Raw genomic sequence first — 13489 nt, forward strand, 5'->3', positions numbered from 1 at the left:
GGAACCTGGGTAGTCTGGATCTAGAACCCTCACTTTAAGGGCCAATGAAATACCATGAGCTTTTTCATTTAATTGTTAATATAAATCACCTAAGGAACATAAAAAAGGATTACTGTCGGCTGTCACTGAATACCTGCAAAGTCCTCTCTCCTGACTGCTTCTGAAATTCCAAGATAGTGCCCCAGGTTCAGATGTATGTGCACAGAGGTCATTTGCCTCCCCAGTTCAGAGGGTAGCTTCTGGAAGCTTGGGCTGTCTCTCATGGCCCTCACCAGGAGTCTTTATTGACTGCTTATGGCCTTTGGAGGTCTTCTAGCCTGGGGCTGATCTTAAAGCATTGTTTTGGATGTGGTCTCTCATTATCCTATTGAGTGGGATACCAATTTGCCTTCAGGATGAGAATTAGGGGCCAAATGGAATGCTGAGGCAGTTGCAATTTACTGGTCAAGGGTTTGCCTTGGGAGAATTTTTATTTGAGCCCTCACTGCAGGACATGGGTGAATTGCTTCCCCATCTAATAGCTTTAGTTTCCTCATTTGTGCGATAGGAAAAAGAGTACACATCTCAGGGCTGTAGAGGGTATTCATTAGATAAGCAAAGCTCAATGTATCTTGAAGAGTCTTCTCATTCATAGCTGTTATCATTATGCTCTTTATGTGCACCCTGAGCTCCAACGTCAACCCTGACACTCTCTTTGCCCCACAAGATTTTATCCATGCTGCTTTTGGGGTCAACCTAGGGACAGACCAGGTCTTTAACCTCAGGACCTTTGCACCTGATATTCACCCTTTCATGTCACCTGCTCAGTGAGGCCTTCCTTGATTACCCTAGCCTGCCTCCCCACACATTCTTCTGTTTTATTGTCTTCACTTATCAGAACCTGATATTATGAATTGATGTTTCTTTTTCTCCTCTCATTTGAGCATAAATTCAAGAAGAGATTTTGTTTTGTTCTCTGTAGCATCCCCAGCACTAAGAACAGTGTCTGACATATGTCTGGCTTTGAATAAATGGTGAGTTGAATGAATAAATGAATGAATGAAGGTGTATACGGAGCCCCTATGCTCTCAATCCTCGCTCTCATGTCGCAGTGGGCGACTGGCAGCGTCACATGTTACAGACCGCCGTTTCTGCCGGGTTGGGGGCGCCCTTGCGCGGAACCAACCAGCACTAGAGCGACGCTCGCGGAAAGCCTGGGCGGTGGCCGCGCCGGGAGAGGGGCTGTCGCCATTTGTCGACGTTCCCTGTGGACCGCCGCGCCGCCGCGGGGGCCGGACAGGGGGTCGGGCGGCGGGCGTGCGCGCTGGTTTTTAGCGACGGTGCCCGGCGGGACTGGCCCCGCCCCCTCCCGCCCCCGCGGCCGGGTCCGCCCCGCCCTCGCCGCTGCGCTCGCTCCGGGCCGCTCAGGCCCCCGCCCGCTTCATGTGGCCGGGCCCGCGGTGGCCGGCGGCTGGGAGCGGCGAGGCGGCGGCGGCCGGCGAGGCCCGGGAGGTGGTGGCCGAGGCCCAGGCAGCGGCGGCGGCCCAGGAGGCGGCGGACGGGGAGCAGGCCCGGCCTGGCCCTCGAGCGGCCTCCTGGCTGCAGCATGCGCGTCCGCCGGGGGCTGCTGCGGCTGCCGCGCCGCTCGCTGCTCGCCGCGCTCTTCTTCTTCTCGCTGTCGTCCTCGCTGCTCTACTTCGTCTATGTGGCGCCCGGCATAGGTAGGAAGGGAGTCTGGGCCCCGGGGGAGATGCTGCTCTGGCCGCAGGGGCGGCCCGGGAATCTCTGCCCCGCCCTGAGGGGACCTCAGCCCTCGGAAGCCCTCCGCCGGGTGGCGACCCCGATCCTGGCCCTCACAAGACCCCCGGGATCCCGGCCCGAGCCTCGGGAGCCCCCACGCCTGGCCCTCGGGGGACGCTAGAATATTCCCGCCCTCAGCACCCCGGCCAGGCTCCGGAACCCACCTCCGCCGGCCGGCCTCCGCCCCCGCCCTGCCCTCCTAACCTCACTCCCGCGAACCCGACGGTGCCTTCCTCACACACCCCCGCTTCGAGCCAGGACGCCCCTTAAACGCCGTTGCCTCCTTGGAACCCCCGCTTCCCGCTCCCCGGCCGGAGAGCTCCCGCTCCTCGTCCCCCGGGGTCTCCTCAAGCCCCGGTTCCCGGCATTCCGCGGACCCGACCCCCGCCGCCCGCCCACCCCTGTTTGGTCGGCCCTCGGACCGGGTCTCGAGGCGCCCCACCTTCCCGGCTCCCCTCCATCCTTGCCCTGCTGCCAGGACGAATCCACCGTTTCCTGCTCCCCTAACCTCCCCTTCCTTCCCTCCACTTTGCCCTGTTATGTCCACCTCCAGGTCCTGCTCCCCAGCTCACACGTTCTCCTGCGAGCGGCCGGATCCCTCTCCTCGCCGGGGGCCCTGCCCACCCCCCATTCTGTCTACTAACCCCTTCTAACTCCTGACGTCCCTCGCTGCCTCCCTGCCCCGCCTACCCCCAAGGGTACACCCTTGTCTCCTCCGCTCCCGTACTAATTACCCTTCCCCAAATCGGCCCCCGCTCGGGTCCCCAGCCACAGTTTCCTCCTGAATGAAGACTTGGGAAGGGGTGCTGTCTGGGCTGTTCCTTTATTTCATTTAGTCCCTTTTCTAGCCTTGAGGGCAAAAGGTGGCCCTTCGTATCCTATGGTTCCTGCTCTGGGAACAGAGGGACTTTTAAATTGGCCCTAGAGGAGGAGATATGATAAGGGCCTTGGGGAAGTGGTGCCAGGTGGGAAGGAGGAGCATGGAGAAAAGATGAAATGGGTACTTAACTCTTCTCAAAGGCATGTCCTTTAAAGGAAAAACGGCCGATGGAAAAACTGAACCCTGCCCAAACATAGACTTTCTAAGACCACAGAGCAGACAGTTAGGACATGAAGAAGGAGATTAGTAGAAGATACAGCATGAGAGTTAAAGTCAGACGACATTGAGGTCACGCTTGTATTCAAATCCCCATCCTGTATGACCTTGGGCAAGTTACTAAGTCTCAGCTTTTCTGCTCTGTAAAATGGGGGAACTAATCCTAACCTCATAGGGTTTTAAGGATGGAAATAGATTACCTTTTAAAGCACTTATCACTGTATCGGATTCATAGAGAATTAAAGAAAAACAGTTATAGGTAACTTTAGAGAAAGAATGGAGTAGGTAGAAGGTTTAAGGAATGTGTTTACCTGACTTGGCATCACCACAGGGCTCTAGAGAAAACTTCAGTTTATGGTGAAAAATGATCAGAAGATACTGTTGCAGGTGGGGCAAGGAAAATAATTCTGCTATAGAAAGTCTAGGTTGTTCAGATGTTAAGAAAGAGTCGATGGTTTGACTATGGATGAATGCCCCTTAGGATGGTAGTGATGACTGGTGCCATTCTCTCGACCTGTCAACACTGAGCCAGCTGAATACAGAGATTTCCAGATAGAGCAGGAGATTCTTTCCTGATTATTTTTTTTAAAGCCTATCTCATTTGATGCTTAATATTGATGATTTATTCTAGAAGCTAGGTTTAGGGAAATAGAACAAGCAACATCAGATTGCCCTAACAGTTTCTAAACTGTCTTGGGAAAAGCATCGTCCTACGAAGGTACAGTATGTGTGGTCTAATGGATCAGATGAGGAGATAGGAATTTTGGCAGAATAAGAACAAGTGAGTTATTAGTGGAATTAATTTAGAAAACAGTTCATTAATATATTGGATATTTAACTCTTCATAAAAATGAGTGTGAAATGATGGATTTGAACCTAGAGGCAGTCTTGGAGCCATACCCCTCTTGTGAAACTGACAGTTTATTTCTGGTATGGGTGAATAAATAGCCATATCTAAATGGCAAAATATATCCCACTGGGATGGTAAGCACCCTTTTGCTTAGAAAAGTTAGAAACCAGATTCTCCAACAAAAATGGAATTTATCAACTTCATTAAAATTTCTCAACAGTAGACTTTTAGGTCAGTGGAACTCCAGTGTCAAGTGATGGGGCTGCTCCCATGCTTAGATTCCTGTCACTGATAACTGAAAAAGATGCAAAGCGCTTATATTTTCACTAGTTTATCCAGAAGTGAAAATACCTTCAAAAAGGTATTTTAGGATTCAAATTCTGTTAGTGAAAAAGGGGAACAGTAAAAAGGATGTGTAGTGGTTTTAGGGCTCTTGAAGCCTAGTTACGTTGAGCATTTTGGTGGTTTTGTGTATCTTGACTTTTCTGTTAATGAATTTAGTTTTTCAAATGACCAGCTTTGGACAGTGGGGTAGTAAATCTTCTCAAAAGGTTAAGGTAGTCTAGAGAAATACAAGGTTTTATTTGCTTTGGGATAAGACCTTCCATGAGACAATTATTAAAATGAGCTTAGAAAACAATACTAGGTTGAACCATATGAAGTTTCCATTTTTGCAGGTCAAAACAATTGTATGTTTAGCTCGACTTAATACATTTCCAGATAATGACAGTTCTGTTTTCTGGCATAATGGAAAGTGTCAGACCTGTATTTCCTTCCAGGTTTAATTTTTTCCAGTCTGGCTTTGATTTGTTTTGTATACCCTGTGACCATGTTTTGTTCAAGGTCTAAAGAGAAATCATCCCTCTAAGAAAGTGTTACAACTATATTCAGAAATAGGTAGACTTGAGTTTGAGGTTAAAGTCATATTAGTTAAAAATGTTTTATAGTTGTTCATGTACACTGTAACACAGCCACAATTTTAGCCTAACCGTTAACTTAGTATTTTTGAGATCTGTGCCAGCTTTTAATATTAGTGACCCATAGTCTGAGAGCAAAGGGAAATTTTCATGGACTTAAGGGTCATCTGAAATGAGGGTAATGGTATCATTTAACCTTGAAAATTGGTTGTGTGGAATATTACTAAATATGACTATATACAGAGTGCTCTTAGTTACTTTAATATCCCCATTCAGTTAGTAATTTTTAAATATGGCTTCATTGGACATTATGTCTTCGTTATTAATTCAGAAGCATGTCTTACCAGTTTAAAAGTGGAAATGAAAAGGATGGGGGCAAAAAATATGAAGGAGGTGGTGGATTAGAAAAAAGAAGAGGAAGTCGATAATAATGATAACAATGCATACATTTTCTGTAGCCTCCTCCCCAAGCCTGAGTGATTCTCCTTAACTTGATCACTTGTTTCATCTGCACTGGTGAAGTATTCTTTCAGGGTTCTGAAGAAAACTTTGAACTGACTTATGATCCTTTAACTTAAAAAAAAAAAAGTCTAAGAGCTCAGTACATCTACCTTCCAGTCTGACCAGGTCTTTTCTAAGATAAGAGAAGTGAACTATTTATAGATTGTACATCTATAAAGTGCTGATTTGAAAACATCTTAGTAAGTTTATGGTGCTGTCATAATGGAAGGTTGTATGGAGGTTACTGACCTCTGCAAATTGTTTAAAAAGGTACCAATTTTGTGAGAGGTGCTGGTGCATGGTTAGAGGTAATAGTCAATGCATTGATGAAATTTGATTGAAGTTCTGTCATTTAAACTGATTTTTCTTTTGTCCTTAGATTATTGAGGAGAGGAAATGAGGAATGGTATTTCTCTTTTGGCCTGCTTAGTTCCAAGAAAAGTTTGATTTATGGTAGAAACCAGTCATTCTGGTCCCACCTAATTTGACCAAATGACCTTGAGCAAGACACTTGATTCTCTGATCATATGTTTGGCCAAAAAAAAAAAGAGAGAGATCCTTGAAAACTAAAACTGCATCTTAACCAAACTTCTAATGAGATGGTTTTACACATGGAAAATTGTTAATTCATTCATGTTGCATACATACATTGGACCTAAGATTTTAGATAAAATAGGTTTTATATAATCAAAGGCAATATGTTCTAATAACCACATGAAAATTTAAGATTCCTTACAGTTAATTACAGTATGAAAATAGCCTTTTGTTATTGATGTTCCTCACATGAAAATGCCTTATAATTGCCTGAGTGCACTTAGTTCCTGAGCTTTTCTGAAATGAAATACATGTGGTGAAGTGTAGGTTATTTTATTTTAGAAAATTAAAAAGCCTCACCCTGTTAAAGACATCTGCCACCCCCGGCCCCCCACAGTGTGTTCCTGTACACACTCACTGAAATATTTCCTTTGAATATTCTGTGGTGTCTGTCTTCTTAGAAGCAAACTTTATTTGGAGAGCAGGTTGAAGTTACAAAATGAAACAGTACCACTTTTGACCAGGACTTTGATGATGCTCTGTGTTCTTCTTTCCTGTGCATAATTTTGCTATGTTGGAAACAAGGTCTTGGGTTTGGAGTTGAAGTGTCTTTAACAGTGAAAATATGCTAGTCTTGGACAATCTTTGGAGGCAGCCATCCAAAGAGTATCAATTCCAGTTCCAGGCCATCAATACTCCAGCCAGTAGATGATTCTGCTCCAATCCTGACATTTCCCCCCGAGTGTGACTGGCTAGTGGGAGCAGCATATAATAAATCACTAGGAGAGAGGGTCCCTTTGTCTTGCCGTGACTCTTTAGAGCTCTTCAAGAGAGTGGAAATTCCAAACAGGAGAAGCCAAAATGCTGCTGACCAACTTCTTAGTCATGGAAGATATGTTGGACACATCCAACTGTGTAAAGCAAATAGAACTTTAGCAAGCAAGAAGTAAGGAATGTGATGCTGCTGAGGCCTGTCCAAAGAAATAGAGAAAACTGGAGGTTAACATTGGTCAAGATAAAGATATCAGAAGCAAACAGATTGGGTGTTGGCTTGAAAGAGGTTAATGGAACTGTCATGAGAAGAGGCAGGCCTGTGTATACTATTGATGCAGTTTTTTAGCTTCTAATACTAGCCAAATGAAGGTATGCCTGCCTTTGCACATGAGGTGTATTCTTACTGAAAGTTGTGAGAGAACTAAAGAGACTTGAGTTGTGTGGGTCAGTAATAATCCAGTATTTGAGTGCCTCCCTGTCATATTACCAGTTATAGGAGATACTTGAATAGTAGATTTTTAACTGCTGCTTTCATTTTATAGATAATCCCATAAGCTCAGGTTGAGTCATTAGTTGCCCAAAGTTGACAGTTATATCTTTGAGGCACATACACTCTGGTTGTAAAGACAAGATTAATTACAATAAACAACTAAAGAAATACAGAGGATAGTATGTAATCAACTGCTAAATTACATGATGCTGGCCCTTAATGAGATGGAAGTTCAGACACAGGCATTCATTCCTTTATTCAACAGATAGTTTTTTAGAGTACCTCTTCTTGTCATATACCTTTTCAGCTTTTGGGCAGTCTAGAAATGAATAAGGCAGAACATTTCTGCCATTATGGTGCTTTCATTTTAGTGGGACGTTTTTGTGGTGCTTTCATTTTAGAGGGACGTTTTGTGCTGCTCGTATTCTAATGGGGAGACAGCCAATGTACAACATAATTTCAGATAGTGGTAGGGGTGATTGAGGACCTGTTTAAATTGAGTGGTTAGGGAAAGCCTCATTGAAGAGGTGGTATTTGACCTGGAGGGTAGAACCATACTAAGATCTGGGGATTGGGGTTTGATGGGAATGAGGGGCACCCAGCACATGCAAAGGCCCTGAGGCAGGGATGAGCTTGAATGAAGGTTGACTGGATTTTTGTAGTGATGGGAAAGTGATAGATTAGTTCAGAAAGGTAGGAGGGGTCGGGCCATGCGGGACCCTGTGGACCATGGTAGGATGTAGAATAGGAGTGAACATTAGCTTAGCAATCAGCCAGAGCTGGGTTTGAATCAACCCTGACTGAGGGGGCAAATCATTTTCAAGTTTTTCACCTGTGAGATACAGGATATTGTCTTTCTCGGGGTTGTTGTGAGAATTAAGTAGAATGTGCATGTAAAAGGGCTTAGCACAGAGCTTGACGTAAAGTCCCATATATTTATAATGCTTATTTGTAACCATAGGAGATGTCCTCTTGGTCTAATGCTAGCAGGAAATAGCAGAATTGGGCTTCAGTTGGACTTTACCAGTTATTAGATAAGAACCTTTCAGTTTTCTCATCCATAAGCTGAGGAAATGGACAATAGTACAGATTCCAGGGTCCCTTTCAGACCTGAAGTTACATGATTCTGATCAGGTGTGATTCTTGACATAGAAGAAGGAATAATGGCTTACACAGGTAAAGGAACCCCATTTAAAAAATTCGTATTTCTCCTTTGTTTAGTCTCCCACTGGTAATGGAACACTGAGCCATAGATTCTGTGGTGCTGCTGAACTGGGGAAGTGTTTGCATGTAGCCATCAGACTTGAGTTTCACTCTTCCAGTGAATGGAGAGGTTCACACTGTGTAGTGCTATTGTTTTAGGGCTATTTGCCCTAAAAAGAAGACTTAAAATTTCTAATTTGAAGTCTGTTTTTGAAATCACTGTGACAAAAGGAAAAAAAAAAATATGTTGTCTTGGACAAAGGAAAGAGTTTTATAGGAATATCTCTGGGTTGTTAAGACCTTTTTTTATTTTGCCCTTTTTTGTCCTCTGGGTTATCCATTTAAATTTTAATCTGCTAAATCAGTTCTTTCCTCTAGTTACTTTTGCTTTTTAAGCATGAAATAGAGCCCTGGACTCATTAGCTCCTGTCCTATCCTCAGGCCTTTAGGTAATTGAATGTTAAATGAAAATGAATATTAAATATTCCATTTTGACCCAGTGACTCTTTTTATGTTGTGGCTTTAGTGAAGAACATTCGTACCTCCTGCTGATCCCATGAATTCAGTGTTTTCCCAGGCATAGGAATCACACTGAATAATTTAAAGTGCTGTCTTCTCAGATTCCCTCTTCCCCTCCCCCTATTAAATGTAAGCAGTTATTAGACTCCAGGTGTTGTTCCTCCTCCTTCCCAGGTTACAGATGCTCAGGTACTTTGCAGTAACTGGAAGGGAACCTGGGCATTGTTTTTGAGTTACCATCATCAATTATGAACAGTTCTCTCAGGTGATTAGTGGCCTAATTATGATGATGAAAAATGTTGTGGAGTATCAGGTACAGGAAAGTGTAGATTGTAGGAGAGCTCAGTGTTGTGTTTTAAACAGGTTGATCTAGGGTATACTAGTGAGTACAGTGTTTTTATTGAAGAGCTGTAAAACATTTATATATCAGTAAAGAGGGAACTGTTTTTTCATCCTCCAGTTGGTCCTAAAATTATGATAAATAGACATTTAAACCTTTTGTTTCATTCTCATATGTTGAAAAATCATACACTTGGAAAGATGGGAAAACAGGAATATTTTTTTCCTAATGGAATCACTAGTTACCCCATTTTGAGCAGTTCTGCTTTTAGCATCAAACTTAAATTAAAAACATGATTGTGATGTATATATTTTCTGACTGGTAGGCATAGGCTTGTGAAGGTCAGAAAATGGTATTTTCCCAAATGCTGTGTTGTGCAGTTAAAAAAAGAAAAGTCCTTTATTCCAGTTCTGAAAAATGACAAAATTGCCAATTTAAGGAAGTTAAACTAGGTGGACAAGATGATAGTAGACTGACTTTAGGATTCTTGATGTACTTATGAATCTGTGTATTTCATATAAAAGCATTTAATATTTTCACTTTTTAAGAAAAACTCATTTTATTCATATCCTCAGAACTTACAGAGTAATGATAGTGAAGTTTTCTGGATTGTAATTTCCTTGTGTCTGGAACAATGTCTAGCACATAGTATGTACTTAACTATTTAATGAAATGAATGAAGGACTCTTATCTGGGCAATCTAGCCTCTTCATTTTTGGTTTGCATTTACTCTGGTGAAGGATTGTTTCTCCTATTAGTCCTGATTTTGCAGCCACTTGACTTTGTACTTTTTTTTGTTTATTATTTCTTTGGGGAGAAATGTATATAACAAAGTTTGCCATGTAATTTGGTAATTCAGTGTGTAATTAAGTGGCTTCAGTTACATTCAGTGTTATGTAACCCTTACCACACTATTTCCAAAATTTTTCATCACCTCTAACTGAAACTGTTTCTGTGAAGCAATGACTCCCGATTTCCTTCTCTCCCAGCCCCTGGTAACCTCTAATCTACTTTCTGTCCCTATGAATTTGCCTTTTCTAGGTATTTCATATCATACATAAACAAAGTAAGTTTGGCTTATTTCACTTAACATATGCTCTTAAGATTCCTCCATCTGATAGCAAGTATCAGAAGTTTATTCTTTTTATGGCTGAATAATATTCCATTGTATGAATATACCACATCTTGTTCATTTTTAACGAACACTTGAATTATTTCTACCTTTTGATATGTGAATAATGCTGCTGTGAATATTAGTTTACAGTATGTATATGAATCCATGTTTTTAATTCTTTTGGGTATATACTTAGGAGTATATACCTAGGAGTGGAACTGTTGTGTCAGATGGTAACTATTTAATTTTTTGAGGAACTGCCATACTTTTCCACAGAAACTGCACCAGTTCACATTCCCACCAGAAATATGAGGCTTCGATTTGTTCATATCCTGGCCAACACTTGTTATTTTGAGGGGCTTTTTGTTTGTTTTTGTTTTTTGAAGCAAAGGCTTCCTAGAAGGTGTGAAATGTTAGCTCATTGTGGTTTTTCTTTGTATTTCCTTAATGACTGAGTGATAAGTTGTTGTCTTTTCATGTGTTTATTGGGCATTTGTATATTTTATTTAGAAAAATGTCTATTCTGCTCTTTTGTCCATTTTTAAACTGGATTGTCTGTTGAGCTGTTTGTCTGTTAGTTCTTTGTATATTCTGAATGTTAACCTGTTACCAGACAGATGATTTGCAAATATTTTTTGCCATTCTGTGAGTTGTCTTTTCACTCTCTTGATAGTATCTTTTGATGTGCAAAAGTTTTTAATTTTAATGAGGTCCAATTTATCTTTTGTTTGTACTTTTAAAACTCTGCTAATTTGTAAATATTGTCACTTAACTTTTGCTTCCTATAGTGTGCAGATTCCCTCTTCTGCCTATGAAGTTCTGATAGACATTTCTAAAGTCTGAGTTACTGATACATAGGCATGTCTTATTTGAGCTAGTACTGATCTGCTATTCAGAAAGCAGGAATCAAGGTTTTTTTTGGTTTATCTTGAAGAGTCCTGTGACCTTTACTGATGAAAGGGGACTATGCATTTCTTACTTGATGTTTCTTGTTTGTTGATGATTTTGTTCAGTGGGACTGAAAGTTAAGCTAAACGTTTTCTGCTTCAATTGCAGTTCTCTGAAAGTCCACATAAGGTAGGGCCAGATGTTGGGACACCACATTTTTGGTGTTGGAGGCAGTAGAGTTTACCGATTAAACATATGAAAAAGAAGAAAGATTTGGAAAATTTTAAGGATTGGTGAATATAGTTAATGAAGCACTGGCTCATTTTTTTCCATACAGAAATGGAAGAACCTGATGGTTCTGAATGTAGGGAAAAGTAAATTCTGCTTGCTTTTTTTTGACCCCAAATTTCCATTAACCAGTACCTTTTATATTTTGTTATTTAATAATAATAGAATGTAGGCCCAGAGGCATGACTTTGGAGTTTGATATTAAGTGTTTTGTTTTGGGTTTTTTTGGTCTTCTTTGAAAACTGGTAATTCTTTTTCCAGCAGAGTATTCTCTGGGGAATCCCTGCCCAGTCCATGACCCAGGCACAGGATGGCAGGTGGTGGTGAGAGACAGGTGACTGGGATAGTCGCTGGATGACTAGGAGGTGTGTGATGTTAGCACAGTATTTTTTTTCCTGTTTTCTTCATAACATTATCAGAAAATGAATAGTACTAATGAATGAAGAAATAGAAAAATCTAACATGTAAAATCTGCTTGATTCCCCCAACTCTGACATGGTAAAATTTGGCGATTCGATTTTTTCTTTTCCTGGTATCAGTCGAGCTGCAGTGTATTTATCTAAATGTGAGTGACAGTGGTAGTGATTAAAGACAGGTGGCAGTTAGAAAATTTTTATGTTTTGGGGCCTATGATAAAAGAAAAAAATTACAAACTTGGCTTTGCCTTTGTCTGCTTGGGTGAGCTAACTTCATTAAGTTCTCTGAGTTACATCCACCCCTGCAGTGTGATAGGCTTAGGATGCAGGGATGAATGAAGCAGGCAGGCACTATAGCTGTTACTCTTTTAAGTCTTCTGTTAGGGAACACAGCTTCACTTGAGTAAAAGATTTGTCAGTTTTTCAATGATTTTGTATTCCTGGATGAATGTTTTTAATTGAGGGTCAGTTCAACTGGTGTTCAGTTCTTTAATTCTTCATTCCTTAATTGCCAGGAATAATAGTAAATACATTTTATTGTATTTATTTGTTTGTTTATTTATTTATATCATTAATGCACAGTTACATGAACAACATTATTGTTACTAGACTCCCCCTATTATCAAGTCCCCACCACATACCCCTTTACAGTCACTGTCCATCAGCATAGTAAGATGCTGTAGAATCACTACTTGCCTTCTCTGTGTTATACTGCCTTCCCCGTGTCCCCCACTACATTATACATGCTAATCGTAATGCCCCCTTTTCCCCCTTATCCTTCCCTTCCCACCCATCCTCCCCAATCTCTTTCCCTTTGGTAACTGTTAGTTCATTCTTGGGTTCTGTGAGTCTGCTGCTGTTTTGTTCCTTCAGTTTTGTCTTTGTTCTTATACTCCACAGATGAGTGAAATCATTTGATACTTGTCTTTCTCCGCCTGGCTTATAGTAAATACATTTTAATTGTAGACATTGAAAACAACAAAAATATTTTAAGAAATTCTTGGAAAGTCATTTAGTTTAATTTCTTACCCCACTGAGCCCTATTGATTGTGCCAGTTGGTGGTGGTGATCATATTTACAGGAACTGTTTCTGCTGTTCAACAGAGTCATGGTGATTGTGGTGAACAATGATGGTGTTTCTTAATAACACAGATGCTTTTTGGACCAGTGGAGGAAGGATGCATTCACATGCTGAGGCCTCCTTTCCACTTCGAAGAGTACCCTACTTCGCATAGAAATCTGGCCCCTGAGTAGTGCTGTGGAGCATTTGTTAGGTATGATGAATCTGTCTCCTACTCTTCAGTGGCTTTCATTGCCCATAGGATAAAGTTCAGAATCCTTATTGTAGCCTAAAAGGGTTTTCGTGATCTGGCCTCGGCCTCCCTCTCCACTCCTTTATTTGCTTCTACCTGGTTTCCAGCAGAGACTGCCCCCTTTCCTTATTGTTTTCATTGGCTAACTCCTGTACTCCTGCCCACCCTCAGACTGGAATTCAGTGTTAAATGCATGGGCTTTACCGTTCTTGTTCATTGTTGCCTCCCTGCCTAGAACATTGTTTTGGCGTACAATAGGTACTCAAATACTTGGTGTCAGTGAAATAAAGTGAAAGTGGACAGATCTGAGGTCCTGCAAAGTACAAATGGATATATTCGTGGTTTGTCTGGTATCTAAACTTGACATCTAGATGAAAAAAATTGATAAACATAGGAAAGCAGTCAGTCCTGATTTAGGATGAGGCATATACAATAATTGCTATAAGAACATTGTTTCTAATTTTTAA

At 41.7% G+C, this 13489-nt stretch overlaps 1 protein-coding gene across 3 annotated transcripts in view; it reads left to right on the plus strand.

The window, feature by feature from the left end:
* The first annotated feature begins 1373 nt into the window (after positions 1-1373).
* B4GALT5 (beta-1,4-galactosyltransferase 5) overlaps positions 1374-13489 on the plus strand; it is a 68588-nt gene continuing 56472 nt past the window's right edge. For 2 of the 3 annotated variants that reach the window (XM_073236468.1, XM_017651888.3), the window contains exon 1: positions 1374-1700. Coding sequence is in view for 1 of the 3 variants with exons in the window: in XM_017651888.3 (XP_017507377.2) it covers positions 1586-1700 (115 nt within the window). In the remaining 2 variants the exon portion in view is untranslated. Of the gene's footprint in view, positions 1701-12861; positions 12984-13489 lie in introns of all 3 variants that reach the window. The other variant, XM_073236469.1, reaches the window with a different exon arrangement.

This window comes from Manis javanica, chromosome 5, assembly GCF_040802235.1.
Source record: "Manis javanica isolate MJ-LG chromosome 5, MJ_LKY, whole genome shotgun sequence".
Taxonomy (NCBI): domain Eukaryota; kingdom Metazoa; phylum Chordata; class Mammalia; order Pholidota; family Manidae; genus Manis; species Manis javanica.